Source organism: Pithys albifrons, chromosome 3 (genome assembly GCF_047495875.1).
Source record: "Pithys albifrons albifrons isolate INPA30051 chromosome 3, PitAlb_v1, whole genome shotgun sequence".
NCBI classification, from domain to species: Eukaryota; Metazoa; Chordata; class Aves; order Passeriformes; family Thamnophilidae; genus Pithys; species Pithys albifrons.
This window is the reverse complement of record NC_092460.1, coordinates 87,643,006-87,668,425: the sequence shown is the minus strand read 5'-3', so window position 1 is coordinate 87,668,425 and position 25,420 is coordinate 87,643,006. Positions and strand designations below refer to the sequence as shown.

Sequence of the window (25,420 nt, the reverse complement as noted above, 5' to 3'; positions counted from 1 at the left end):
AATGCAGCAGAGGGGATGACAGTTGCAGAAATAAAAAACACGAACTGTTTTAACACTTCAAAACATACTTTCAGCAAATAACTTCTCTACAGTTTAGCAACATTGGCTTCAACATACCTGAATTTAGGACTATACTAAACTACTTTGAAACCAAGGCTGTCAAGAATATCCATGCCTGAGTAGCTCATTGAAGAAATACTTTGGTTGATGCAGTACCCTCAGTGTGTGCCCTCAGCACCTCCTCGGTGTTGGCTGAAACACTGGCACTGCTTCCAATTCCAAAACGTCTCCCAGATGAGAAGGACACATGCTTTGCTTCAGACCTGCAAGGTCTTCCATACGTAACATGGAAGAGCTGCAACGTAGCCAGGAGTATTCAAGCACGCAGGACTTCAGCCCCAGACCTATCTAATCTTAAATTACAGCAGGGCTGCCAAGGAGTTCATTCCCTACGACCCCACCTTGGGCAAACCAGAAGCTGCAGCCCCGGGCCACCTTCTGTGGTTTCAAGTGTGACACAGAGCCCGCAGGCTCTGAACCTCCTCTCCTTCCCGCCGAGGTGGCTGGGTGAGCTCGGGGGTGGTTCGGAGAGCAGATGCTGCTTATTAGGCGTTTGTATCTGCCTGGTGCCGACTCTGAAACCTGGCTTATGGGATGCACGGGGCTTTGGGAACTCCGAGAAGGGTTCCGTGCGGGCCGAGCACTGTGCGTTGCGGCCGGTCCTATCTCATAGCCTCGGGCTCGCCCTCACTGACAGCGAGCACTCTGGAGGCTGCTGAGGGGAGAGGCCATCCCCTGCCGCGGGGTCCGTGTGCGTGCGGCCAGCCCCGCTGCCAGCCAGCCCCAACAGCGCCTTTGAAGTGCAGCCCCGCCCGAGGGGCCGGGACGTGCCGTGCCGGGGCCGGGGGGCCGCTCCGCGGAGAGCCGACCCGGCCGGGGGGCACCGAGGCCGCAGGGGCAGGGCGGGCGGAGGCGCCGCCCGGCCCGGCCCGTAGCCGGGTCTCTGTGTTTCCCCGTAAATAAAGCGCCGGGCTGCGGCCGGCCGTATAAATGCGGCTGCGGCGGGGCCGGCTTGCCCTGCCCCAGGCCGGGGAGCGGGCGCGGGCAGCGCCGCGGTTCAGGAGCGGACAGCGCTGCGGGCGCGGGCGACAGGGCGGGCGCCGCTCGGCCCAGGCGGGGCCATGGCCGCGGGCGGGCGGGCGGCGGAGCCGCCGGCAGAGCTCAGCCACTACGTGGTGGCGCGACCCATCTACAGTGAGCCGGGCTTCCAGGAGGAGAACGAGCGGCGGCCACCGCTGCCGCCCACGCTCCGCGAGCGGGCGCAGGCGGCCTGCAGGTGGGTCCGAGCGGAGGGACGTGGCCGGGCCGGCGGGGAGCGCGGTCCCCGCGCCGCAAAGCCCACTTGCCGGGGGATGCAGTGCCCGATCAACGCCTGAGTGCCGGCAGACCCATCCCTGCTTCTCAGCACATCGCAGCCGGCCACAGGGTGCTTTCTTCAGGGACCGCACTCTTGGCACTAGTACATGCCCCGTCCCTGTCAGGCAGACGCGACCGTGTCTCTGCCTTTTAAGCTTAAATGTGCATCACCTCAGCTCTCTGTCACCCTGAGGTTCTTGGGGCTCTCCAGCTGCAGCCCCGTGGGGTGTATTCATCACTTGTTTTCTTGCAGATGTTCCAGAAAAAGGGCCTTTCAGATTGCCAAGACCTTTCTGCCCATCCTGGAGTGGCTGCCCAACTACCGCGTGAAAGAGTGGCTGATCAGCGACATCATCTCTGGGCTCAGCACTGGCCTCGTCGCCACGCTGCAAGGTAAAGCCAGGCACGCCGCCCCCAGGACCCTCCTGCAAGGGAGCTGACCTTATGCAGATGGAATTACAAATCTGAGGCTTGTTATTTAATACTAGATATTAGGTATTATTTTGCAATAAATAATTGATGGTTTTAATTTATTCCTTTTCCTCTGCTTGGCTAGGAGATTTAAATTTCCTTTGATGTGCTATCAAGATGTATTTAACTTTTTTTCCAAGTGTTTTACTCAAAGAGTATCCATGTTGATGTTTAAAATTTTATTTACATTATGATAAATCAGGTAGGTTGTGTGGTCTTATTTCTTTCTTGGTTATCTAAGTCTGTAGTTCTTCTGCAGCTGCCTATAGAAATCTCGTTATCCTAAAATAATGCAGCCTTGACATCTACTCCTATTTAAAATTCACCTCATAAAGTTGTTCAGGTATCTACAGAAGACAACCCTCAAGGGGGTGCAGGCATATTCAGATTTTTTTAAAAAATAAGTTTGATATTTATGGTTTGTGACTTGCAATATTTTTTCCTTACTTCTGTATTACATTTTTTAGTAAAGCATTCAGTAGATGAACAAATAGGAAAGTGGCAGAAATAAGCAGAAATTAATTAAAATACTCTATTTAAAGAAGACTTTAAAGGGCAGAACCATTCTGCCGGAGGCAGCATCCATCAAAGATAAGACTAGCTATAACCCTGACACATCCATCACATTAATTTCTTTCATCTCAATAGAGTTCTTACACCCTGAGATTAGCTCAGTTGGTTAAAACTTGGTTGTAATAATTCCAAGGTCATGGGTTCAATCCCCTATGTGGGCCACTGACTTAAGAGGTGGACTCAATGATCCTTGTGGGTCCCTTCCAACTCAGAATAGTGTGTGATTCTGTGACTACTAACCATTTTCACAGTTTTTCAGGACTGGGGCAGGCAAAGCTAGCTGTGTCAGCCCCATGCTTTACCTCCACGGAAATTAAGTGTTTGCAAAAGGGCAAAGACTTACATTGGAAACAAAGAAAGCAGTTTACGCATTCCCAATTAGCCAAAAGTATTCCCTCTTGTCTGTTCCCTTGGAGCATGCTAGGAAGGCACTCATTGGCAGAAAGAAAAGCATTACAAATTCTGCTTCAGGCAGAGGGTGAGCTGAGGAATAAAAAAAAGTGATTCTTTCCCAGAGAAATTCCCAAAGAGAATGTCAGAAGTGGAAGATCTCTGCTGAAGATAGTGGCACGGTTACAGGATTCCTCTAAAATGAACTAACTGGGCTAGATGGACCTTTCATATGAATTATAACAGTTATTATCCTCTTACTGCAACCTCCTCATTTTTTTTTTCAGTTGCTGGATTTTCGGTCAGTTAGAATCCATTTGTAAAACCAGTTTCTAAAACATACTGTCTGGTCTCCCACCTATGTATTAAAAAAAGGGGGGGGGAGAAATTAGTGCTAGTAAACTTAGCTGTAATTTTAAAAATGATAATAATTCTGAAGTTTTAAAACTTCCATTATAGGGAAAATTGGCCAAAATATTTGCCAAAAAAAAGAGGCTTCTGGGATCTTGAGGTTCCTAAAGTCTCTAACTCCCAGCAACTATGTGTGTTGCTTGCAGTCCTCCCACCAGTCACCGCAGTATGACCAGGACTTCAGTTGTTTGAACTTTTACAGGTTTTTGCAGTATTTTCGAAGGACATGACTATACTCTGCAGTAGGAGCCAATTAGTGGGATATGCTACTGAAAGCAACTTTTTTTTTATTGTTTGCAAGTTTTGACAGCTTGCACAGATATACAAAGGAAGAACCAAAACTCTCAAATTTGTGTGACTTACTTTTGGCAGTTCAGTTTATAAGCTGATACTGGAAAAAGAAGTAGCCTGGTTTTCACAGGGACTGAACACACTGAAGCGTATTTGTAGTGCAATAATTCAGAGTCTGTGCTTGAAATGTCTGTCTATGTCTAGAACACTTCACATATCCCCCTTTTCTCTCATGAGGCAGACCTTTCACTCTTGCAACAATGTTCCCCACTTAAACTTCCAGTCTGAGTCTGTGTATTGTGCTAAATAGGAACATCTTTCAGTGCTTGTTCATCCAGCTACCAGGGTGGGATATACAGTCATTTACTGTCATTGATACTCACATATGTGCCTGCAAATGATTTACAAACAAAACACATTCTATATTGCATCTGGACGAAAGCAGTAAATCTGAAAGTCTGTTGGAGACAGATAGTAGTTTGCTAAGAGATTTTAAAGCTTATATTTTGATGATCTATCATTTCAGGTTTGGCATATGCTTTGCTGGTTGCAGTTCCTGTTGGATATGGTCTCTATTCTGCTTTTTTTCCCATCCTGACATACTTTTTCCTGGGAACATCAAGGCACATCTCAGTTGGTAACTGCGTGTGTTCAAGTTACAGTGAATTATCTATTACAAAATGTTAATCCTTGCTGTGGAAATTCATATTTTGTATAATATAACTACTTTCTGCACCAAATTGGCTGTGCTGAATATTAGTATTGGTGGATCTGGGGAAATTAAGGCTTATTTCTTCTCTATACAGGCAGTTGTGCATAATAGTTGTACCCTGCTTTTTGCTTGAATTTGTGCTGAAGTTTAAATCTTGTCTTTGGCTACACTTTATGCAAGAAATTACGAGATCGAGACCTCAGTAGGCAGTATGAATGACAGATATATTGTCTATCAGCTAAAGCTCAAGATGGCTAAAACAGAGCTCTTTTAGTCTTCTCTACAAGCCTTACTTGCTGCAGCCTTTTTGATTACTGTGGACAGTATCTTCTTCTTGCCTGTCGCGGAGACCAGAACCTGTGTGTCCACTCCAGCCTCGCTCTAGGTCCTCACATCAAGGCTATGGGTAAACCTTGTTGATTCTTTCTGAATACTTTCTTTAAAATAGGAGGTTTGTTTCCTGTCAGTTCTCACATTTAAAAGTCTTCTTACAGCTTGATCACCGAAGTTCCTTTTTCCTCATTCTAACAAAATCTAGTCTTTCATTGTTCATTTCTGCTTAGATTGTTTCCACCCCCCAGAGCTTTGGCATGGTATTACGCTTTTTCATCAGCTTGCTTCTCTGCTGCATCAAATGCTCCTGTATGTTTTCTCAACTTCCTTAGCCTCTTTCAACTCTACCTACCAGCTCACATTTGCTATCCAGGTCTGAGTTGTTACCTCTACTTACAGTGGCAATCCTACTTTCTAGATTATCAAACACTCTTTTTTTTATGCTACTCCCAACATTCTTATTAATGAAGTGTCCTCTAAGGTATCTGTAAAATTAACTAGTCCTTCTTTAAGACATTTCATGACATTTTCCTTTTCTGCGAAATTTTAGTAAATAACTGCAACAAATATGATTTCTTTTAGATTGTGTGTTACTGACACAATGGTCATTCTCTCTCTATCTTGCCCAACATATAGTTTCAGTCATCTTTAGCCAGTGTAAAAGCACATTACTGCCAAATGATGTGGTACTACCCCTTGGAGCATGTTCCTGCACCACTGTGGTGTTGGGAACCCTGACCATATATCTGTGTGGCTCTCTGGATCAGCTGAAAACTAACCTTGACAAAAAAAAAACCACCAAAAAACCCAAGCAAATAAACAAAATCCAAACCACAGAGAAATAAATGTTGCTTTCACCTGGATTGTCTCCTTGTGGTGCTGACACAAGGGACGTGGTTGGAACATATTGAACATGTTGCCCATTTTGGCCTTGGTACAGCCCTAAACTGGCTTAAGCAAAGCATGAAACTGCACCTGTACCTGTATGTACAATGTAAGTTATTTAAGAAAATAATTGCATCTTTGTGTCATGTATGCAGTGCCTGCAGCTCTCACCCTCTTAATGCTACTAATGTAGCCCAATGAAAATATTATGTGCTTTTTTTGATTTAGAGGTTCTCGCCTGATCTGATAAATGCTTCTTTTCATTGTATATTAAACTTCAGTGTGTTTTGTTTGTCATTACAGGTCCATTCCCTGTAGTCAGTTTGATGGTGGGATCTGTTGTATTAAGCATGGCCCCTGATGAGAATTTTCTCATACATGGCATTAATGCTACAGGGACTAATGGTACTGGAACACTGATAGACACTGAATCCAGAGATGCACAGAGAGTGCTGATTGCCAGTACTCTCACATTCCTGGTTGGAATTTTACAGGTAAAATAGTTGACTTGAAGACACAAGATTGACAGTGCTTTAATTTTAATAGGAAAACATATGGCTGGAAAATACCTGCTAAGGCAGTCAGACATTTTCCTGTATTTAAACACAAAATTGGAGGAAAGTTATCTTAAACTTCGAAGAGCTTTTGGGGATTGTTCTTCCTATCCTGGGCAGAGTCTGTGACAGCCTGACTGGGAGTGCAGTGAACAAAATAGCCCTGCGATTGTGAAACTAAGTGTTAATGGTCCATATCGTGGAGCTTCCTTTCACGTTTCTTCAGGTCTCCTTTATTTCCTTGGTTGGGTGATACTCAGCTACATTAGGCTAAAATGGGGGAATACAGTCCTAAACTCTACCAACAAAGAGAAAAGACAAAGCATAAGAAATCCCCAAATAAAAGTGTAGCTTTTTGTTGTTTAGCAAGCTGTCATTCTTCATGATTTTTCCAGGTAATATTTGGAGTCCTCCAGATTGGCTTCATTGTGAGGTACCTTGCAGATCCACTAGTTGGGGGATTCACAACTGCAGCTGCTTTTCAAGTGCTTGTGTCACAATTAAAAATAGTCCTGAATGTTTCAACTAAAAATTATAATGGTGTCCTTTCCATAATATATGTAAGTATGCCGTTCCATTCTGTCTTGGTTTCATGACAGATTTTTTATAAAATTGCTTATCTTCTGATTCCGTTTCACAGAGAAATGGTTCATATATATGGTCGTAAGTATGGGGCATTCATTTAGTTCTCACTCTCATGAAGATCTGCAACTGTTCTTTTATAGCTGTGTGGCTCTAGGTAGCTGCTTTTGGGGTTACCCAGGCAGAGAGTCTAACTGCCACCTTTTGCAGGCAGAGCAGTTTTTCACATAAAGTTGTAACGCAATTATCCAGCAAAACAGTTCTTCACTTCTGGAGACTACTTTTTGTCCCACCCCTTGCTTTCTGACTTATTGCGAAGGATGTTTCATCATTTCTTAACACTGCCAGGTTATCTCCCAAAGCTGGCTAGTGCTGAGCAGGTTGTTCTGGTAAAGGGCATTGTTCTCCATTCCACAGTGTAGCCATGCTTGTGGATAGCTAAAACAGGATGTGGGCTCCCACCCTTTGTCCAGGTAGCAAATGTGAAACTAAATGCTGTCACAACCCCATTTGTTGATATTACAGAAAATGATCAAATGGAGAAAATGTCTTGGCTGCATTACAGAAATAATCAATTCCCAGAGGTCCTATGTTATAGAATAGTATCCTTTCCCAAGAAAATTATTAAGTTTGTCACTGATTTCAGCGTGAAACTATTGAGGTTCACGGCTTTTTAGGTATGATCTAGTATTCAAAGTGGGGTTGGATTAAGGGTTGGACTTTATGATCTTGGAGGTCTCTTCCAACCCAACTGATTCTATGATTCTATACAGAAATTAATATTAGCATAGCAGATTTCTAAAAGAGGCCATTCTCAGGAAAAAAAGTGTATTTAGAGATTTTACATGCCAGTTCTGGCAACCAAACTAGTAAAAATACATCAGGCATCTAGATTAGCAATAATAGGATGAATATAACTACAAGCACCAAGGTAAAATTTAGGAAAAAAAGTTTGTGGCCTATCTGGGGGGAGAAAAGTATTATGTTATGGGCCTTTTCAGAATTACTGAAAACTTTCCCCACAGAACAAGGAAAATTAGATGAGACAAAGTACTGTCTAAGAGACCTTAGAGCAGACCTGGCAGGGTGATAACTTGTTAATCCAGCAGGTTTTTCCATCTCTTTTTTGTTTATTGAATGAGTAGGTACATTAGTAGAACATGTTTTTTAAAGGAATTACATGGTTCTTCCAGCTCCTGCAAGCCTGAGTGGAATGTTGACTTTTTAGGTTAAAGTTCAAAGCTTCTGTGTTCTTACAGGTGACCCCAGTCAGTGTGTTTGCAGATGCGTGTAGAGCACAGAAATTGTGATTTCTGGTCTGCTCAACCAGTGACTGACTGTGTCAGCTTCAGCGAATTTTGGACTTGCTTCAAAAGTGGTGTTTAACAAACTGCAACACCAAGCGTCCAACATTAGGAGAATCCACAACCCAAAGTTAGGAAGTTATAGTGTTCCCCTGTGAAGTGGGGCAATGCAAGAGACGGTCAGTATGAATGGGATCTCTGGTAAACAGTACAACAGGCAAGAAATGGTTTCAGTTCACCAAAGGAGGGCATCTGATCCAGTGTTTCAGGAAGGCTTCTTTAGCTTAGAAAACATAGCTGAATAAGCACTTGGATGTTTTATATCAAGACCATAGTCTTTTCAGAAGGGTGCTGCTGCTGCAAACCTCCCTTTGCCTTTAAACCAGCAGTTCAGTATTGGGGGAGCTAACCAGGATGCAAGAAGTCTGTTTCTAACCCCTTTTCTACCAGATCATTGTTACAGCTGCTTAACTATTCATGGAATAATTACATTTTCTTGGAGATAGTGGACAAGTGAGAACTACCCTGATGCTTAGGAAGAGGACAGAGGAGTATTTGTGGCTTTTCTGTAATCATCCCTTCTTGTTTTCTCTGTACACTTACTTGCAATAAACAATAGGACCAAGCAAGGTCATAGCAAGGGTAGAGAAGGGAGCTTCCTATTGCAGCTCAGTTTTGTGAGTGCTCCACTCTGGGGCTGAACTCTGCTGGGAGGGTTAATGTACTGTGAGATTTAGCTTTTGTCAAGTGTAGGATTTTTCACAGACTGGTAGGACCTGTGTGTTCATACTCATTCTCTGTATGTCAGCAATGGGAATAGGAAACATGTAATCCACAGACCACCTGTACTAGGGCATGTGATGAACCAGGATTTTGCCCATGGGTGCCTCTCTTTTGACTAGGAAAATGAGGATCTCTCTTGCTATTCATTAAAGTGAAAAAGCTATAGATCTTCCCTTCCTTGTTCCAATCCAGGTAGAGGTAAAACACAGGTAGAGAGTTAGCTCTTCTTACATAGTATTAATTGCCTAAAAATCAGAAAGGAGAAGCCCCCTATGTGGACAATTCTTGCAGTTGTACTTTTTCCATTAAGTTCCCCATTAAATCCATTTACTGATTCTGTAGCACCTTGACAGTATATTATCCTCAGGCTTCTCTAGGCCTGAGCAAAGAAGTTACTTGGCCCTTTCCAAAACCCCAGGCATCTGGATTATCTCATGAGTATTGTAGCATCCTTCAGGTGGACATGGGCATGTTTTAATGTTGTAATTTTTGTTTTTCAGACTCTTGTTGAAACATTTGAAAAAATTGGTACCACAAACATTGCAGATCTTATTGCTGGACTCCTCACCATTTTTGTCTGCATGGTAGTTAAAGAACTAAATGATCGGTTCAAACACAAGATACCAATACCTATACCAATAGAAGTTATTGTGGTAAGCAAAGGGGCATAAAAAAACCTGAAAACAGATAAAATAGATGGGTCTAGCTACAGGGAGACAAGAAACCTTTTTAAGAATTAAAACTCTTGTTTTATTTTATTGCAGACCATAGTAGCCACTGGCATTTCATATGCTGCCGACTTGGAAAAAAAATACAATGCAGGCATTGTTAAGAGCATTCCAAGAGGGTAAGTGTCTTTGTTTTCTGGGAAATAGGTATTATTTTAATTGGCTAAAAATGACAGTGCTAAGAGAAAAGGCATAAATGGAACATTGAGAGCTGTAACCTGAGTTTAGAACTTAGATCTGGAGATTTCCTGAGTTTTACTTCTGCCTCTGTCAATTATGCTACCTAAATATGTTGCCTGGCTTTCCTGCTTCTGTAAAATGGGCTTAGGAATGTCTATCTGATTCATTAAGTTCATTGGAGAATTAATTGCTTCATGCTCATGAAGTGACTATATGACTATGGAAAATGTAAAAAAAAAAAAGAACTTTATGAAAGAAATTCTGTATGTTTTTGTAGAGCTGATTTATCCCACTGTGGTTCATATTCATGCTGCTACTGTTATCCCAACCAATCCTGTCACTTCCGTAGTCGTAGGAGCAAGGATGTTGAGGATTACACTGGTAGAAACTTTCACTTGAAAGATTCAGAGCACTTCACAGTAGTAACCTTCACATTCCATTTGGTATTCAGGGCTTGATTAATTAAAATTTGTGGAAACACAGTAGGGGATAAAATGCTTTTGAGGTCTTCTGAAGAAATATGTTAACAATAGTATGAAGTGTCATTAACATATTTATATAATTCATCATTCTATTCAATACATCCTTTATTCAATGCTTAAAAAAAGTAGTTTTTCACTTTGCTATCACAAGGCCAAATCTCAGTCATGCTGAGAACAATGGGAGCTTTGTTGCTGACTAATAGCATCAGGATTTGGGCTATGATGAGCTAGATAAGCATGTTCTGTATGTCAGTGGGCTGTTTCCACCTTTTTATTAACTTGAAACATTACACTTCATATTATAAGCAACCTGTATGCCTCCACCTCAAGACTCCTTGACAATTCTAGTAAGAACAGAATTTGATCAAAGTTGGTAACACTAATATCTTTTCTAAATGCTAGATTTTTGCCTCCTGAAGCTCCAAATGTCAGCCTGTTTTCCCAGATGATAGCAGCCTCCTTTTCCATTGCTATTGTTGCTTATGCTATTGCTGTATCTGTGGGAAAAGTATATGCAACCAAGTATGACTATGCTATTGATGGAAACCAGGTATGTATAACCAAAGCAGTTTATAAATAGAGTGAATGTAAGTTCTGTTTCATGTTGACTTATGTGGCCAAGTGAAGGAGACACATGTTTTTCAGACAAGTGCTAAAGTCTTGACAGGAGAAATTCTTTCAGCTACTTAAAAAAAATAATTAGCTGAAATGGGCGCACAGAGATGAGTCAGATGTGCCCTATCTTCAATATGAGCTTTTTGTACTAATTCATTGCTTCTGTATTGGTTTAGTAACTGCAGTAGCTCTGAAAGGGTAAGCACTGTATAGAGGAAGTTTCTGGTGATATCAAGCTGATGTGGCCAGCTTTAGCAATCTACTTTCCATTTCCTCTTGTAAGGCGTATTTTGAGGTGTGTTGCTGGGGCAGGGGAAGGCAAAGTTGCTCCAGACAGCCTTATTTAGGCTTAGTCTACATGTAGGCTTAGTCTACATGCAGCCTTATTTAGGCTTAGTCTACATCAGTTGAACTTCTCAGTTAATAAAGTACTGTACTCCTCAGCATGACACCAGTTACATCACTATAAATGTACTTTAACATAATAGATCAGTCCTGCAGCCTCACAAAAGTTAATGCCTACCAACATAAGTGTCCTTGAGCAACTGTCTGCAGTAAGAGGCTGAACTGCTTTAAGCATTGGTTTCTAAGGACACATAGCTAAAACATGACATGAGCTGTGCAGCCACCAGCTCTTACAGGATTCCTGCATTTGTTCAATGTCTTCACTGTGGGTTTTGTGGCTTGCCCATGGGCATGGAAGAAAACTGTCAGAAAGCTTCCTTGTCCTGCATCTATGCTAATTCTGAATTTTATCCTTGGAGCATGTTAGAAAATGCACTCACTACAGAAATAGCCCAAAATTAAACTGAAAGAGTAATACATGATCTTGGAAGTGCTGTTTATGCTGTTCTGTTGTTAAATATGCTGTTCTGCCAGTACTGATGTGCTTCAATGATACTGATTAAGTGTTGTAGTAGAAGAATTAGTCTATAAAAAGAATTAGTCTATTCCTTTCAACAATATGCTATGAATTTTACGTGTAGCCAAGGTTAACAGCAGCCTGGACTGATGGGCAAATAGTTTACTTGATCTGCAGAAATTAAAATAACATCATACAAGCGGGTAGTAAAATAATTTTGAAGGAGAGGTCAGTATTATTATCTGCCAGTGTTTATATTGTCTTTACAGATTCATAGATTATTAAGACCTAAGAATCCTAGGAACTATACTTTCAACATTTTCTTGCACGTCCCAGCTTGTTACACAGGAATAGGCATGAATCATCTAGGTCTGTTCTGTTAAAAAACATGACTTCAAAATCCTGCTCTTTTAGTTGGAGCTTAATGAAAAACTTGCAGGAAATTTAATTTTGATGAAAAGAAGGGCACAGTCAAATTAAAATCTTAAGTTATATTTTTAAAAGTTTGCAGTCATTGAAAAGCTCCTGTGCCTGTGTCAGCTTGGTGAAAACAATGTTTCTGTCAATTATATGGGGTTGGTTGCAGACAGCTCCCAAATTCCTTATTTCCCGGCAGAAAAATGGCCCAGATCCGAAGACATAAATCTCTCATGGTCCTTGTCATTTGAGCAGACCAACAAGCATCAGTTGATGCCAGCATCTGTGACCCTGGGGCAAATATATGAGCATTCTCCCTGGAACTAACGTGTTTTCATTAGGATGCTTAGACTGAAAAACTTCCGGCTAAACAAACTAGAAGTTTTCAGGGAAATTGTGTTCTATTGCAAAGTTCTTTATTAGTTCTACTAATAATACAATGCTTTGCAATAGTTAAAGGCGTGTCTAAACTCAACCTGTTGTACTGATCAAAATAACTTGTTTAGCTGATGATACCTGGGAGTTAAATTTATACTAGTACTGTGTCTTGATGCCATTATACAAGTGTAAGTTTTAGAAATGTTAAGTTTCATAACAGTGATGAAATAAGCTTTAAACACCTTTACACTCAGACAAGTATGTCCACATCAGGGGGAGTATACCAACCTTTTTTATCAGTTTCCAAACAGAGGTAACTGCACTGGTGCAAAAGGAATTTGTGTAAACATTTAACAGCTATTACTAATTCATACTCTTCTCAGTGTTATGCTACCTGCTTTATCAACTACTGCAGAAGCTATTGTCATTCTCCATTGCAAAACTATGTTCAGCCATCTGTATTTACAGCATCATCCAATTATCTTTCAGGAATTTATTGCCTTTGGGTTCAGCAACATTTTTTCAGGTGCCTTTTCTTGTTTTGTTGCAACTACTGCTCTTTCACGGACTGCAGTCCAAGAAAGTACTGGTGGAAAGACTCAGGTAATGACCTCTCCTTACTAGTACTGTGCACCGGTAAATTTAATTTTGGATAGTGCACAGATTTCACAGTGGGATTAAATTAGTCCTAAAATGATTGTGTTGCTGGCACATGGAAATCGAGCAGCTCGTGTCTTGGTAATGAATCATTTTTGTCGCTCTGCCAGAAGAGGGCGATCAAGTTTTACATAGCATGAGTTCACTTAGGGGTCAGAAATCTTTCAACTCCAGTTCCCCAGAATTTCACTCCCAGTTAAAGGACTGAGTTTGTCACAGCAGGAATTCAGAATGAGAGAGGAAATCCTTTCCCAGCTGGCTGTGCTGTACTGAAGTTCCCACGTGCCGGCCTGAGCTGCCCCCTGCCATTTGCCCTTCACCATCAGCCCATGTGCCATTTTTCTCATGTTGAGTAAGCTACTTTGTTTAATAGCACTACAGTTTTGCATTTTTTAATAATGGAAAACTACGGGTTATCCAGAAGCCCCTTTTCCATCTGACACACAGACTGCTGTGTTCATCTGTCCATGTAATGTAACCCCTCCAACTACCATGCTTGTAGTTGCTTAGACTACCTGCTTAATTGAATTCCCTCTGTGTTAGCTGAAGTGTGTATAATGATTGCCCACATATGCCCAAACACAATGACATTTTGGAGGGTCTCCTTGTTCCTAAATAAATGAATGTGCAACTACTTGTACCTTTTCTTTGTAATCCTAGAAACATACGATAGTGTCTTAATAAGTTCATTTCCTATAAACACTCTGTTCTTTGCAGGTTGCTGGTATAATCTCAGCTGGGATTGTTTTGATTTCTATTGTTGCCCTGGGGAAATTGCTAGAGCCCTTACAAAAGGTATTGTACTCTTCCTCTGCTGCACAGCCACATCAGGACGGGCAAGATTAATATCCCTCTTTAAACCATGGTGACTGCTTCCAGACAAGGCTGTGGTTTATAGTGTATAATGTGGAGCACTACCTTAATATGCATCTTTGCTTCTGAATACCATTTTTCATAATTTTTGTTCACAGTCTGTGTTGGCAGCTGTAGTTGTAGCTAACTTGAAAGGGATGTTCATGCAAGTGTTTGATGTTCCCCGGCTGTGGAGGCAGAATAAAGTGGATGCTGTAAGTAACCTGATTTTTTATTTTCTCATGAATGCAAGTACCATGAAGTCAGTTAAAAATTCCCCATTTTAGAGTTTTACATAGTATTCTGCTAATCTCCTTTATTCCCTGTACCCTGCAGTAAGGGTGGCAATCAGGGTACTCATGTGCAATGATGACTCCTTCATATGAATTACCCTAGTTTACAGCAGCCTTGTGTTGACAAGGCTTGAAAAGCAGAATAAAAATGGCCAGTGCCACCTTTACCATTCAATTTATCTTTTGCACAGTATAAATGAGTCAAAAAAGCCAACCTTTCCTTAAGTCACGTACACATATTTATATTGTTACCACATTAGTATCCCTTTCATCTGGATAATCTCAGGAAGTCCTCAGAAAATATGTTTTCTTGTTGTAGCAACACTAATCCAAGCTAGACTGTGGATTCACTTGGCATGCTAAGGGATGTATGAACAAACTTTTCTTAGGAGCCACTATAACCATATCTCAGGGTACTTACTCACATCTTCCACTGTGTTTTCCATGGAATAAACCTTCACTGTGGGCAGGAAAAGTTTGCATAGAAGACATTTTCTCCATGTAGTCTTTACTGCGCTTACATTTTCCAGTTAGTGTCACTGGGCAGTACCTGCCTTAGACAGATCAGAAGTATTTTAGTAAATCATTTACTAGTTCATAGGCAGGAGATCCCACTCACATTAGTGAGAAGTGCAAGCACTCAGCTTTTGAAAGACTGAGTCTACTGTGTGTTCTGCCCGGGCAGTGACGTAGGAAAGAACTGAGGAGTGCACTTCAACTGTTCTGCCTGAATATTCAGTGGAGACTTTAGAGAGTGCCATCAACCTGTTAATAGGAAATACCTCTTTTTGCAACAGTTTTCTTAGATATCACTGAGGAGTCCCCTTCCTTCCCTATATGTCTGTAGGTGGGGCATTTTGCAGTATTTTACATCTTGGTAAAATAAATGCTTTCCAATTTCTAAAGAAAGATTAACAAAGATTGCCACCATCAGAAAGAGGTAAATGCAATGCTTAACTGCATCTCCATTAATTTCACCAAAAGTAACTGTATCCTTGAAAAATTTTATGGTAAAACCCCCCTTATTTCCTAAAAAGCTAACTATGCCTGATAAGACAGTGACAGATAGAAGGATCTTGGAGGAAGGGAAAGACTTTTGTATGGAAGTCAGCTAATTGCCAGTGTGCTACAATCATCTCCAAAGTCAAATTCTTCTGCTACTCATGTTGTCTGGTCTAGTGATCCATTAGTGTTACCAGGATTTATATGTTATAATGAAGAAACTTTACATCTGTTATTTCCTTTCCAGATGATCTGGGTTTTCACATGTATAGCATCCATCATTCTGGGACTTGATTTGGGATTACTTGCTGGCCTTTTGTTTGGATTGCTGACAGTTGTGCTGAGAGTTCAGTTGTAAGTAGCACAAGATCAGAAGTAATTCTTACTGTTATACTATGGAAAAGAAATACAGTGTGCTGAAAATCAACTTGAGTTTACAATCTGCTTGAGTTTACAAAAATGTTGAAATGAAAAAAATCTGTTTTTTAGAAAAAACACTCTTTGTGTGCTATCATGGAATTAAACTGCTAAAAGAGAAGCTGCATCAATTTTTCAGTATTTGTTCCATACCATTTTGGCCGCTCTGCTGGTACTTGGCCATATATTACCTATGCACTCACATAGCTGAGTTCTGGAAAGGGATGGGAATGTTCCAGATCAAATATAAACAGATGTATGGCTTCTGTAATTAATTGATCATTAGAGTAACTCTTAGCAGGTAACAGTACCACAGTATGTTGCTGTGCCTTTTCACTTACTGCATATGCAAGACTGTGTGCCTGTAAAAGCAGTGCAAGAGAAATTATGAGAGGAAGAAAAAATTTTGTGCTTGTGCCTGATTTATGGCTGCTTAAAGAACATACGGTAGTGAAATGGTGAGAAAAGGTGGATTTAAAGAACCTTATTTGGCCATCCTGTTACTTTTCATTGATCTTTTATCTGAAAATACAACATGACTCATTTCCTTTAGCCTGGATTCCACAGAATATGGTTGCTAGCATTACCAAAGGGTAGTTGCACTGTCAGCAAATGCACAAATAAAAAGCCTTGCAAAAATTATTACACAGTAGAAGATTACAAAAAAATGGAATTTGAAGACCCTCAAAAAAAATCCCAAATTCAATTCAGATATATGAAATCAAAATATGAAAGGGAAATAAGGCTTTACAAACTTCAAAACCATTTGCTTCAACTGTTAAACTTATATCTGGAGACTGTAAAATATTTTGGCTTTGATATTGACTGAAATAAAAATCAAAAAGGTTGGACAAAAATATTTACATAATCAGAAAAGAATGTAAATGTATTATTTCAGTTGATTTTAATTGACAAAAAGGAATCAATTTTTTTCAGACTAAAAAGATTGTTGAGTTTTTTTTAAATTCAAATCAAACCAATCTGCTTTTGAAATATTTTTCTGGCTTGGGTAACAAATTGAGCAAGTTATTCACTCAGCTCTAAATCAAAATGGTGCAACAAGTAGACTGAGACCAAAGTACCTTGTCTTTAAAAAGTCCCATTCACTACAGCGACACAAAATAGATTCAACACTTATGCAATAAGTATGTTAGTTTGGCATTAGAAAGCAAACTACAAAAGTCTAAGACACTTTGTATGCAGCAGAGCCCTCAATTCTGTGAGTGCCCATGTATGATGTTTAACTTCAGTATCTTTTCTTTTTGTTTCTGTTAGTCCTTCATGGGGAGGCTTTGGGAACATTCCTGGCACAGACATCTACAAGAAGGTCAAGGACTACAAAAATGTAAGTCATTGCTGAGTTGTTTCCCTTCAGTCTACAAGTCAGTATGATAAAAAGTTGTGCTTCACATATTGTGGACTTGAATTTGGAACTGGAGTCATGAAGATATCAAGTTTCAGCATGAAATTCTGCATCCTGATCCAGAGGGTTGGTCCACATTAATGCTGGGCCTGTAAGCTTCTAACAATTGGATCTGCTAAATTGTCAGCAAATATTTGCAATTTTTGCAAATTAGATATGTAGTTGAACTGTTGAAACTATTAAACTGTTTCTTCTTAGTCAAAATATGTTTGTTGCTGCTTGACCTTATGTTCTTTGGCAACAGGTTATAGAACCAGAAGGTGTGAAGATTCTCAAGTTTTCAAGTCCCATTTTTTATGCTAACATTGATGGACTAAAAAGCAGCCTCAAATCCACAGTGAGTGACATGTGATGGGTTTGGAAGCTTCTAAATTACCCTTGAGATTTCCTCAGAATTATATCTATGTTAAGTTAAATAATTTTGGTCTTTTTTCTGTAGGTGGGATTCGATGCAGTCAAGGTGTATAACAAGAGACTCAAAGCACTGAGGAAAATACAAAAGCTAATCAAGAAGGGAAAATTAAAAGCTACTAAAGTAAGCCTTTTTTTTCTTTTGATTTTTGCTCAAAGGATTCATGTTGGAGCTTATTAATTTAACCATAATTATTAATTTCTATGTACTCATCTTTATGGCCTGCCCAGAGAGGTGGTGGATTCACTATCCCTGGAGGTTCTTAAACTGAGATTGGACGTGGCACTGAGTGCCATGATCTGGTAAAGGGACTGGAGTTGGACCAAGGGTTGGACTTGATGATGTCCAACCCAATCAATTCTATGATTCTATGATTTTTCTGGATAGTGGTCTTCTTGCAGGAAGATGCTCTTTTAATGAAGACGTAAGAGGAAAGGAAATAATTATGTGCTCTATCTTGTTTTTCTTTAAATTCTTGGATGTAATGAAACAGGGGACAAACAGGTTCTTGCAGGGATCCTTGTAGAATGGTGATGACACTGTATTATAGTTACAAATGGAAGTTTATATCTCTTCGCAGGATTTATGATTAGTACAGCACAGAATTTATGGTTAAAATGGCACAGGATTTCTACAAACAGAATTAATGCAGTACAATTTATAAGCAGCATAATACAGAATTTGTAATACAACTTAACTTACAGTTTCTAATTACCTAGACCCAAACTTAATTTAGAGTTTCTCTGCAGATAAGATCAGATGGTGCCCAGGAATCTTGAGGCTGGTAGGGAGGGGAAGAAGAAATCTGTTTGGTTTGTCTGTTTGGTTCACAGGACCCTCAAGGCCTGAGAATGAGGGAAAAGGGAACAAATTCATGACCTGCTTGGCCATAGAGAATGAATTCCTGCCTTATAAAATGGTGTTAATTATGGTAACCACATTACCATGATTGGGAGCAGGGGGTACTGGTCACAGGTATCTGTCTTGTTCATTCCTGAAACAGAAGGTGTCACAGGGAAGTAATTTTTGTAGCTCCAAAACTTTCTCCATGATTAAATTCTATATTCCACATATATTATGTGCACATTAGAATGGCATCATCAGTGAACCTGGTATTAATAATGAAGCTTTCGAGACTGATGAGGAACCTGAAGACAACCAAGATCCTCAAGTTCCCACCAAAGAAGTAGAGATCCAGGTGGACTGGAATTCAGAACTCCCAGTCAAAGTAAACATCCCCAAGGTGCCCATCCACAGTCTCATTCTTGATTTTGGAGCAGTAACCTTCTTGGATATTGTAGCTGTGAGATCAATAAAAACGGTAAGAGTGGGTTTTTTGATGTTCCAGGAAAATGAAACTAGTCAATAGTATGTGAATCAAGAGCTGTTAACTGAAGTTAATTTCTCAGTTTTTAAAAGTCAGTTGTTGAAAAATACCCTCAAAATGTAAACAGCAAAAGGTAGAATATTGCTCTGTGTGTCTTTTAGGTGGGAAAAAAATGCATTGAAAGAACAATATGAAGCTTGCATAGTCAATTTAACTGCAAAATGTGGCCCCCTTATGTGCATATATTATGAAATATTTTAGTTATGTATTTTCTTTCCACATGCCTCCTGCTTTAATCTGGGCACAGGATGATGCTCACTTAATACAGAGGTAGTAAAAATTTCATGTTACCATCCCTAATCAGTATTTATCCACTGATTTATGTATTCATTCATTCCATACTATTTAAATTATGAAGGAGGGAAGAATAATCAATTTCTTTGTAGTAGTTTTTGTGGCTAGTTTCAAGGGCTTCATGAACATTCATTAATTCTTCAAACATCACACTGCATAATGAGGAGATAATAATCCTGGGTTTAGGGAAAGGGAAATGAGGTGCAAAGATGAAGGCCAAGTATTTCCATTATTTTTTGGTGCCCAGTTACAAGTGTATAGGACCATATTGTTCAGTCTTTAATATTTTGTGATATTTTGTATGTTCATATTCCTGCTTTCACTAACTTAATTTTGCAGTTGGGGCTGCTTAGCTTATCTATAAACCAGATCTTTACCAAGACTCTAGTTTATCAATTAACAAAAGGGAATTGGTAATCACCTCTGAAAACAGTGTTCTAAGAGCCTTGCCTGCCACCAGGGAGCCAGGGGTAGATTCCAGCTTCCCACCTTTTAACTCAGTTAAATACAAGAGTGGTGTGTGCTTTGCTTCAGCCTTCTGCCTAGTTTAAATTCATTTCTGGCTCCTGAGGCAAAAAAGATACAAGGTCCATAGACATAACTCTTTCCATATGTAGCTCCATCTAAGAACAGATCCATCTGGTGCACTGAATGAGGGAAAAGAATCTGTGTGAAAAAATCTGCATGTGCCAGCAAGTTATTGTATCCCATCACACACACATGGGGGAAGTAAAGCTTGCCTGAGCCCATGTGCTCTCATTTCAAGATGATTATTCACATTATGAGAACAGAATGAGAACCCTAATTGGCAGCAGTGTTTGTGTGTGTAAAATGGATAGTTCCACTTAGATAGTCAAAGATAGGCCACTTCAGCAATCTGGTACTTTACTACTGGATCATTAAGTATAGCAAAGTATAGCAGGGCTGTATTTGTGATGGATAAACAGAATGTACCATTCAGAATGAAGACACTTGGAAAACAAATGAAGTGTGTGTGCCTAAACTTTACCTACATAGACATATATACATTTATGTATTTTCTCCTTACAGATTTTATTTATTTTATTTTGTACTTGTTGAAAACTTTTCTTTTCTTTTAGATAATCAAAGAGTTTGAGAGAATTGATGTGAGAGTATACTTTGCTTCATATCAAGGTAAATACCCAAATATTTCTACTATCACTCATGCAAAGAATAAAGTGAAGGGGTCACTAGATGTGTCTGTGGACCATTTGCTCTAATAGATATGTGAATTAGCACACTGATGAACATTGTGGACTCTTGGGGGACACAAGAATGGTGGCGTTTAAAGGAAATATGGGAAGTAAAAGTCAAGACAAAACTTTGATGGATTCATTTGGCCATAGGTTTAATTTCTGATTGTTGTGATCATTTCAACGTTTATTTTTTAAATTACTTCAGATTATATAAACCTGTTTTGATTTCCTTTTATACAGATAACCTTATATCTCAGCTGGAACGGAGTGCCTTCTTTGATGATACTGTCAGAAAAGACATGTTCTTCCTGACTGTCCATGATGCTGTGCTCTACATAAGGAATCAAATGACATACAGTGACAACCAAGACCCCATATTTGAGAAGGTAATGATATCACATAATAAATTTCCCTTCCTTCTGTCATCTAGCAATTTCCATTACAGCATGGCACGTTTGAAAACTAGATAGAAAACTGTAGTACAAAAAAAGTGAGAGTGTAGTAAATCAGGCAGTTTCTGTAGTACATGAATATTTTTCTAGATCAAAGGAAGGGTCTGTCAACTCCAGGAGCTCATTTGTGAAAAGAACACGAGAAACAGGACATATGGAGGACACTTTATCCTAAGACACATTGCTAGTTTCTGACATCTGACAGCTTAAGAATTTCCTCAGCTGGAGGTTGCATTTGGAGTATTGTATTTCATTGTCACAGATGGAGTTTCCTTTGATGTGTTTGTCATACTCCTTTTGGAACTTGTTAATACATTTTAGCCTCACACTGTCCTGTGAAGCTGGGTTCTGTAATTTTAGATTTTTTATATGACAAAACCTGTTTGGTTTAAGCCTGCTGGACCTCTGGATTATTAGCTGCAATGAATAATGATCCCCTGCTCCTTTTCCCAGTACTATTCATAATTTCATAGACCTCTGACCAAAGCTATGATCTCATCCCACTTGGTATGGATGTGTACGGAAGCTCTTCCAAGCTACTGTTCATTCCTGCTGCCCTTCTCTGTGCATTTCCTAGTTGTATTCTGTGTTTTTTAAAGATAACCAGAACACTCTGTAGCATATAAGGATGTGGGCCCACATTAGGAAAATGGTATTATAAAATCCTCCTTTCTTTTCACCACAGTTCCTTCCCTAGCAATTGCTATTACAGTATTCTACTTAAATAGCAATTAGAACTAATATTACCGGTAAATAACTAAGACAGGACATTATTTTTTTATAATTTTTGCATACTACTGTTTTATAGTAGAGATTAACATTTTGACAATGCAGTTTATATAGTCTATACAGCAGTTTAGATAGACTGTTTTTATTATTTTTACAAAGCCATAACTAGACATGTGAGCAGAGACAAAATCAAAAGCTCTGCAATTTATAAGTTCCTTTCAACTGAACTAAATCAACATCTTTGTTAAGGAACAGTAAACAACAGACTCTTTTAAGCTGTGGAAGTTATCTTAAGGTACTTCAGAGTAAAAAATCAATTTCAATGATACAGACAACATGTAACTTAACTATGTTTCTCAACTTCTTTCCAAGATTTCACTCATGCAGGGGTCTAAAGAACCGATAGAGTTCACAGACACAAGCCGGCCTGATGACGCACTTGATGTTCAGGAAGAGGTATGCACTTTAGAACTGAACGTGTCTATCCCTTTTCCCGTCGCATTGAGTCATGCTGTGAGAGTATGGCTCTCAACAGTTACCTTCTCCATAAATAAACACCCTCTCTGGATACCTGGATGCCAGAGCTGAGTGAAGGAAGGAAGATTTTGCTGAGAGGGTAGTAGATTATATCTGCATAAACATCTCCTCTCTGCCACTTTAGGACTACTTTTCCCTTACACAGGCTTATAAATAGATCTAAACACAAGTTAGGTGCCTAAAAGAAGACTCAATAAGGTTTGAGGCACCAAGAGTCCAAAATGATGATCAACATCCCCCTCTCATTCCTCCTTTTAACACAGGAGACACCTTGCACAGTCTGCTCGTTTTACAGAAGTTAATTTCTCCATACTTTCTCAAAGTTTGTAGTTAGCACATACACAAATGTGTTATTTTTCTGGGTGGTGTATACTCAGAACTAACCACGGCCTGTTTCTCTCCACCTTTTAAAACCATTTCTCTAGGCTATGCGCAGACTTGCATCATGAAGATGGACTGCTGGTACTGTCCTTGTGAACTCATAGCAATATTTACACACCAATACTATATAAGCCTTTTCTGCAGTGAAACGAATCTTTGCACTTGAAGAAAAAACCTGATTGTTTGTCTGAATGATACAGATCTCTATAACTCTCCAAATTTTAGCTAACGTTGTCCTGGAAATATTCTGGACCTCGATTCAGCAAGCACTTTCCAATATGATACATTTTCAGAAAAATCAGAAGACTGTTATGAAAGATGTACTCAGTTTTGGGACTAGTCAGGCAGAAGATGCACTACACTTCTACCATTGCATACAGGATGAAAAGCTGCTTTATGGTCTGCCCAGGAGAGTCAGAGACCAAAATCTTTGGATGGCAAGACTTTTGTTCAGTATTTGTACAATGCCTAGCAAAAGGACAGGAGTTCTAGCTGGCCAAGGCTTTGAATTCTAGAATATTAGTGTGAGAATATATGCTGAGAAGTCCTGAAAAATGTATCACAATCATTTTTTCCAAGCCATTCCTGAAATTGCTGCAGGTTGTTAGATCACTGAAACAGGTGACAAGTGAAACAGTCACAGGAATAGAAAACAGCACTGAACTACTATAAAACCTAAACAGGATAAGTTTCAAAAGACCCTTGGATATGGGCTCATTAGTTCTGTATTAATCCCATTGTGGCAAACCATGCAGTACTACTTATGATTGTCCCTGAAATGAAGTACACACAGATTATTTTGGCTCAGTTACATAACCTTCATCAAGAGGCAGATCATTACATAAATTAAGGAGAACCTTAGTGCCCAAGTACTTAATAGAATCTGTAGAACAGGCTGCTACTGAGTGCAAGCAAACAAGTCAGAATGTGACCTAGTATAGAGGTTTATGGGTCTTTTAAATGGAATATAGGAGGGTTTTTTGTTTAATGAATAGTTATATTTTTTATATAGCAAATTTTTTTCTTTTAATATTCTACATCAAACTGCTGCTGTTCCTTTACATTTTAAAGTCCATAATGCACAAGTGCAATACTTGACAAAAAATAAAGGATTTGACCTGCAAAACTTTAATTCATACTTCAGGACTACGTAAAATAGATATGCAGGAAATTAATGTTCCTAATTTTCTGAAGAAGAACTGTATTTTGATGGAAAACAGACTGCTACCTTAAATTTTTTAGCACTACAATATTTTTTAATGGAAAAAAACACTGCATGATGAGGAAAATGATAAAAAAGTATAAGAAATGTCCAGGTATAAAATGCCTTTAAGTTTAGCAATATATGCTAATTAACTTCAGGATCTTCACATATTTAAGTCTCCTTCTTTGATTCCATGAGAGACATTTTTGTACGTAACACTGCACAGAAAAGATTTCTGCTGCAGGTTAACATTAGTGGAATAATGCAAAGCACTAAATAAAATATTCTGTCCTTAGGACCTGAATGAACTCCATCAAAATCAGTGAAAAAACAAACAAACTGTAACCTTCACTCAGTTGGGCAGTATCTTACAAAGTAGGTAACAGCACCACACTGACGCTTTTATTCTCTAATTAAGGCAAAAAAATTCAGCCTTCACAAAGTCAGTGAAGTTTCTCATTTCAAATGCAATACAGGCTTGAACTTTGTGATGCTGGTGCTGCAGTCCAAGACAGCAAAATGCAGGACTGTATTCACAATGGGCAGAGGCCATTTATATGTTGGATGGGCAACTCCACTAGCTGAGCATGAGGCAAATCAGATGAACCTGCATCTCTTCAGATGGTACTAATAATTTCTATTTACATTAATGCTTCAGCCCAGGCTGTGATTTGACAATTCACTTTTAGCACTACCTGTCCTACTCCTGTCCCGTCTTCCAGCCTCACACAGGAGGGTGGCACTTCTGCCCACCTTACTGAGCTGAAGTTCCTTTTAGGCCATGGCCCCAGCTTCTATAAACCTGACTACAAGGAGCTCTTGCCAGTGCACAAGGCCAGTAACAGAAGGACAAGGCCAGTGACATGTTTCTCAGAAGCTGTACTGCTTTTCTAAAAAGGATGTATATTTTATGTAAAAAGTAAAATTTTCCATATAGGACTGGTAAGTGAGCTTTCAGCTAATTGTTATGCAGGACATGTAATATGGAAAAGATAGTAAAAAAATGGTAGCAGTGATTTTTTTTTCCCAAGGGAACATCTGCACTGTGAAGTTTGAGTATAGATTCTTACTTGACAGACATGTGGGCTTGTATTATTTTTCAAACTTTCTCTATTCTTGTCTGTACAGATATTTAAGAAGCAATTAAATATTCAACAGTCTTCCAGTTCCTTTCCAAATAGGACATTTCAGCTGTGATTGTGATAAAGTATGATGAAATACACTTATCTGTGGCCTGCATAGTTCTTCCAGGCATGGGTGTATCTGCTCCTAATTTAATTGGTATAAATATTCAACTTTTTCTGAAAAACAGCATTTCACACAAGACCTACAGTGACATAGAAGGGTGAGAGGGAATATGCTGAATTGCATTCAAATGCCTTTCTCAGTGGGTCACAGGGTATGTGCTTAATTTTCTATGCATCCATCAAAATGAAGGACACCAAAATAATGGATTTTGCAGTGAAGCTAAAATTCTCTACAGTTTTGTACTAATTCAAACATCCATGATGCAACTGGGTGTGCTTATCTTTTTCCAGTTGGATGAAGAAGTGGTGTTTTTATATGCATTTGGAGTATTACTGTTCTGTCTTTGCATGTCAGGTGTTAAATTTGGAGATGTATTTTAATTTTTTTATTCTTTTAAAAAGCTGCATTTGAAAAGTAATTATATCCATTAACTAGAAAATAAAGTTGTGCATACTGAAGAAATGCTCCTTTCATCTGCATGTTTGGGGATTTCTTGTTTGGTTTTGTGTTTGAGTCTTCTTGTGAATTCTTATCAGGAGACAAAAGCA

The 25,420-nt window shown here is 39.5% G+C and overlaps 1 protein-coding gene across 2 annotated transcripts; it reads left to right on the top strand.

Annotated features, from left to right (window-relative positions):
- Positions 1-1,088: 1,088 nt before the first annotated feature.
- SLC26A4 (solute carrier family 26 member 4) lies at positions 1,089-25,351 on the top strand. 2 transcript variants are annotated; one of them, XM_071552617.1, is made up of 20 exons: positions 1,089-1,336; positions 1,670-1,809; positions 4,079-4,189; positions 5,786-5,976; positions 6,432-6,596; positions 9,206-9,358; positions 9,470-9,552; positions 10,498-10,645; positions 12,857-12,970; positions 13,742-13,819; positions 13,996-14,091; positions 15,419-15,525; positions 16,864-16,933; positions 17,256-17,348; positions 17,451-17,546; positions 18,514-18,744; positions 20,205-20,259; positions 20,562-20,707; positions 21,875-21,958; positions 22,465-25,351. In XM_071552617.1, exons 1-20 carry the CDS (start codon positions 1,182-1,184, stop codon positions 22,486-22,488), a joined length of 2,340 nt encoding a protein of 779 aa, XP_071408718.1. In that variant the 5' UTR covers positions 1,089-1,181; the 3' UTR covers positions 22,489-25,351. The 2 variants fall into 2 exon arrangements, with proteins under 2 accessions (XP_071408718.1, XP_071408719.1); XM_071552618.1 differs by having other exon boundaries at positions 1,250-1,336; positions 4,079-4,185.
- The last annotated feature ends 69 nt before the right edge of the window (positions 25,352-25,420 follow it).

Coding starts and splice junctions, on each gene's coding strand:
- SLC26A4 (XM_071552617.1), top strand. CDS start 1,182: ATGGCCGCGGGCGGGCGGGCGGCGGAGCCGCCGGCAGAGCTCAGCCAC. Junction 4,190..5,785: donor ATCAAGGCACATCTCAGTTG/GTAACTGCGTGT, acceptor TTGTCATTACAG/GTCCATTCCCTGTAGTCAGT. Junction 9,553..10,497: donor GTTAAGAGCATTCCAAGAGG/GTAAGTGTCTTT, acceptor TCTAAATGCTAG/ATTTTTGCCTCCTGAAGCTC.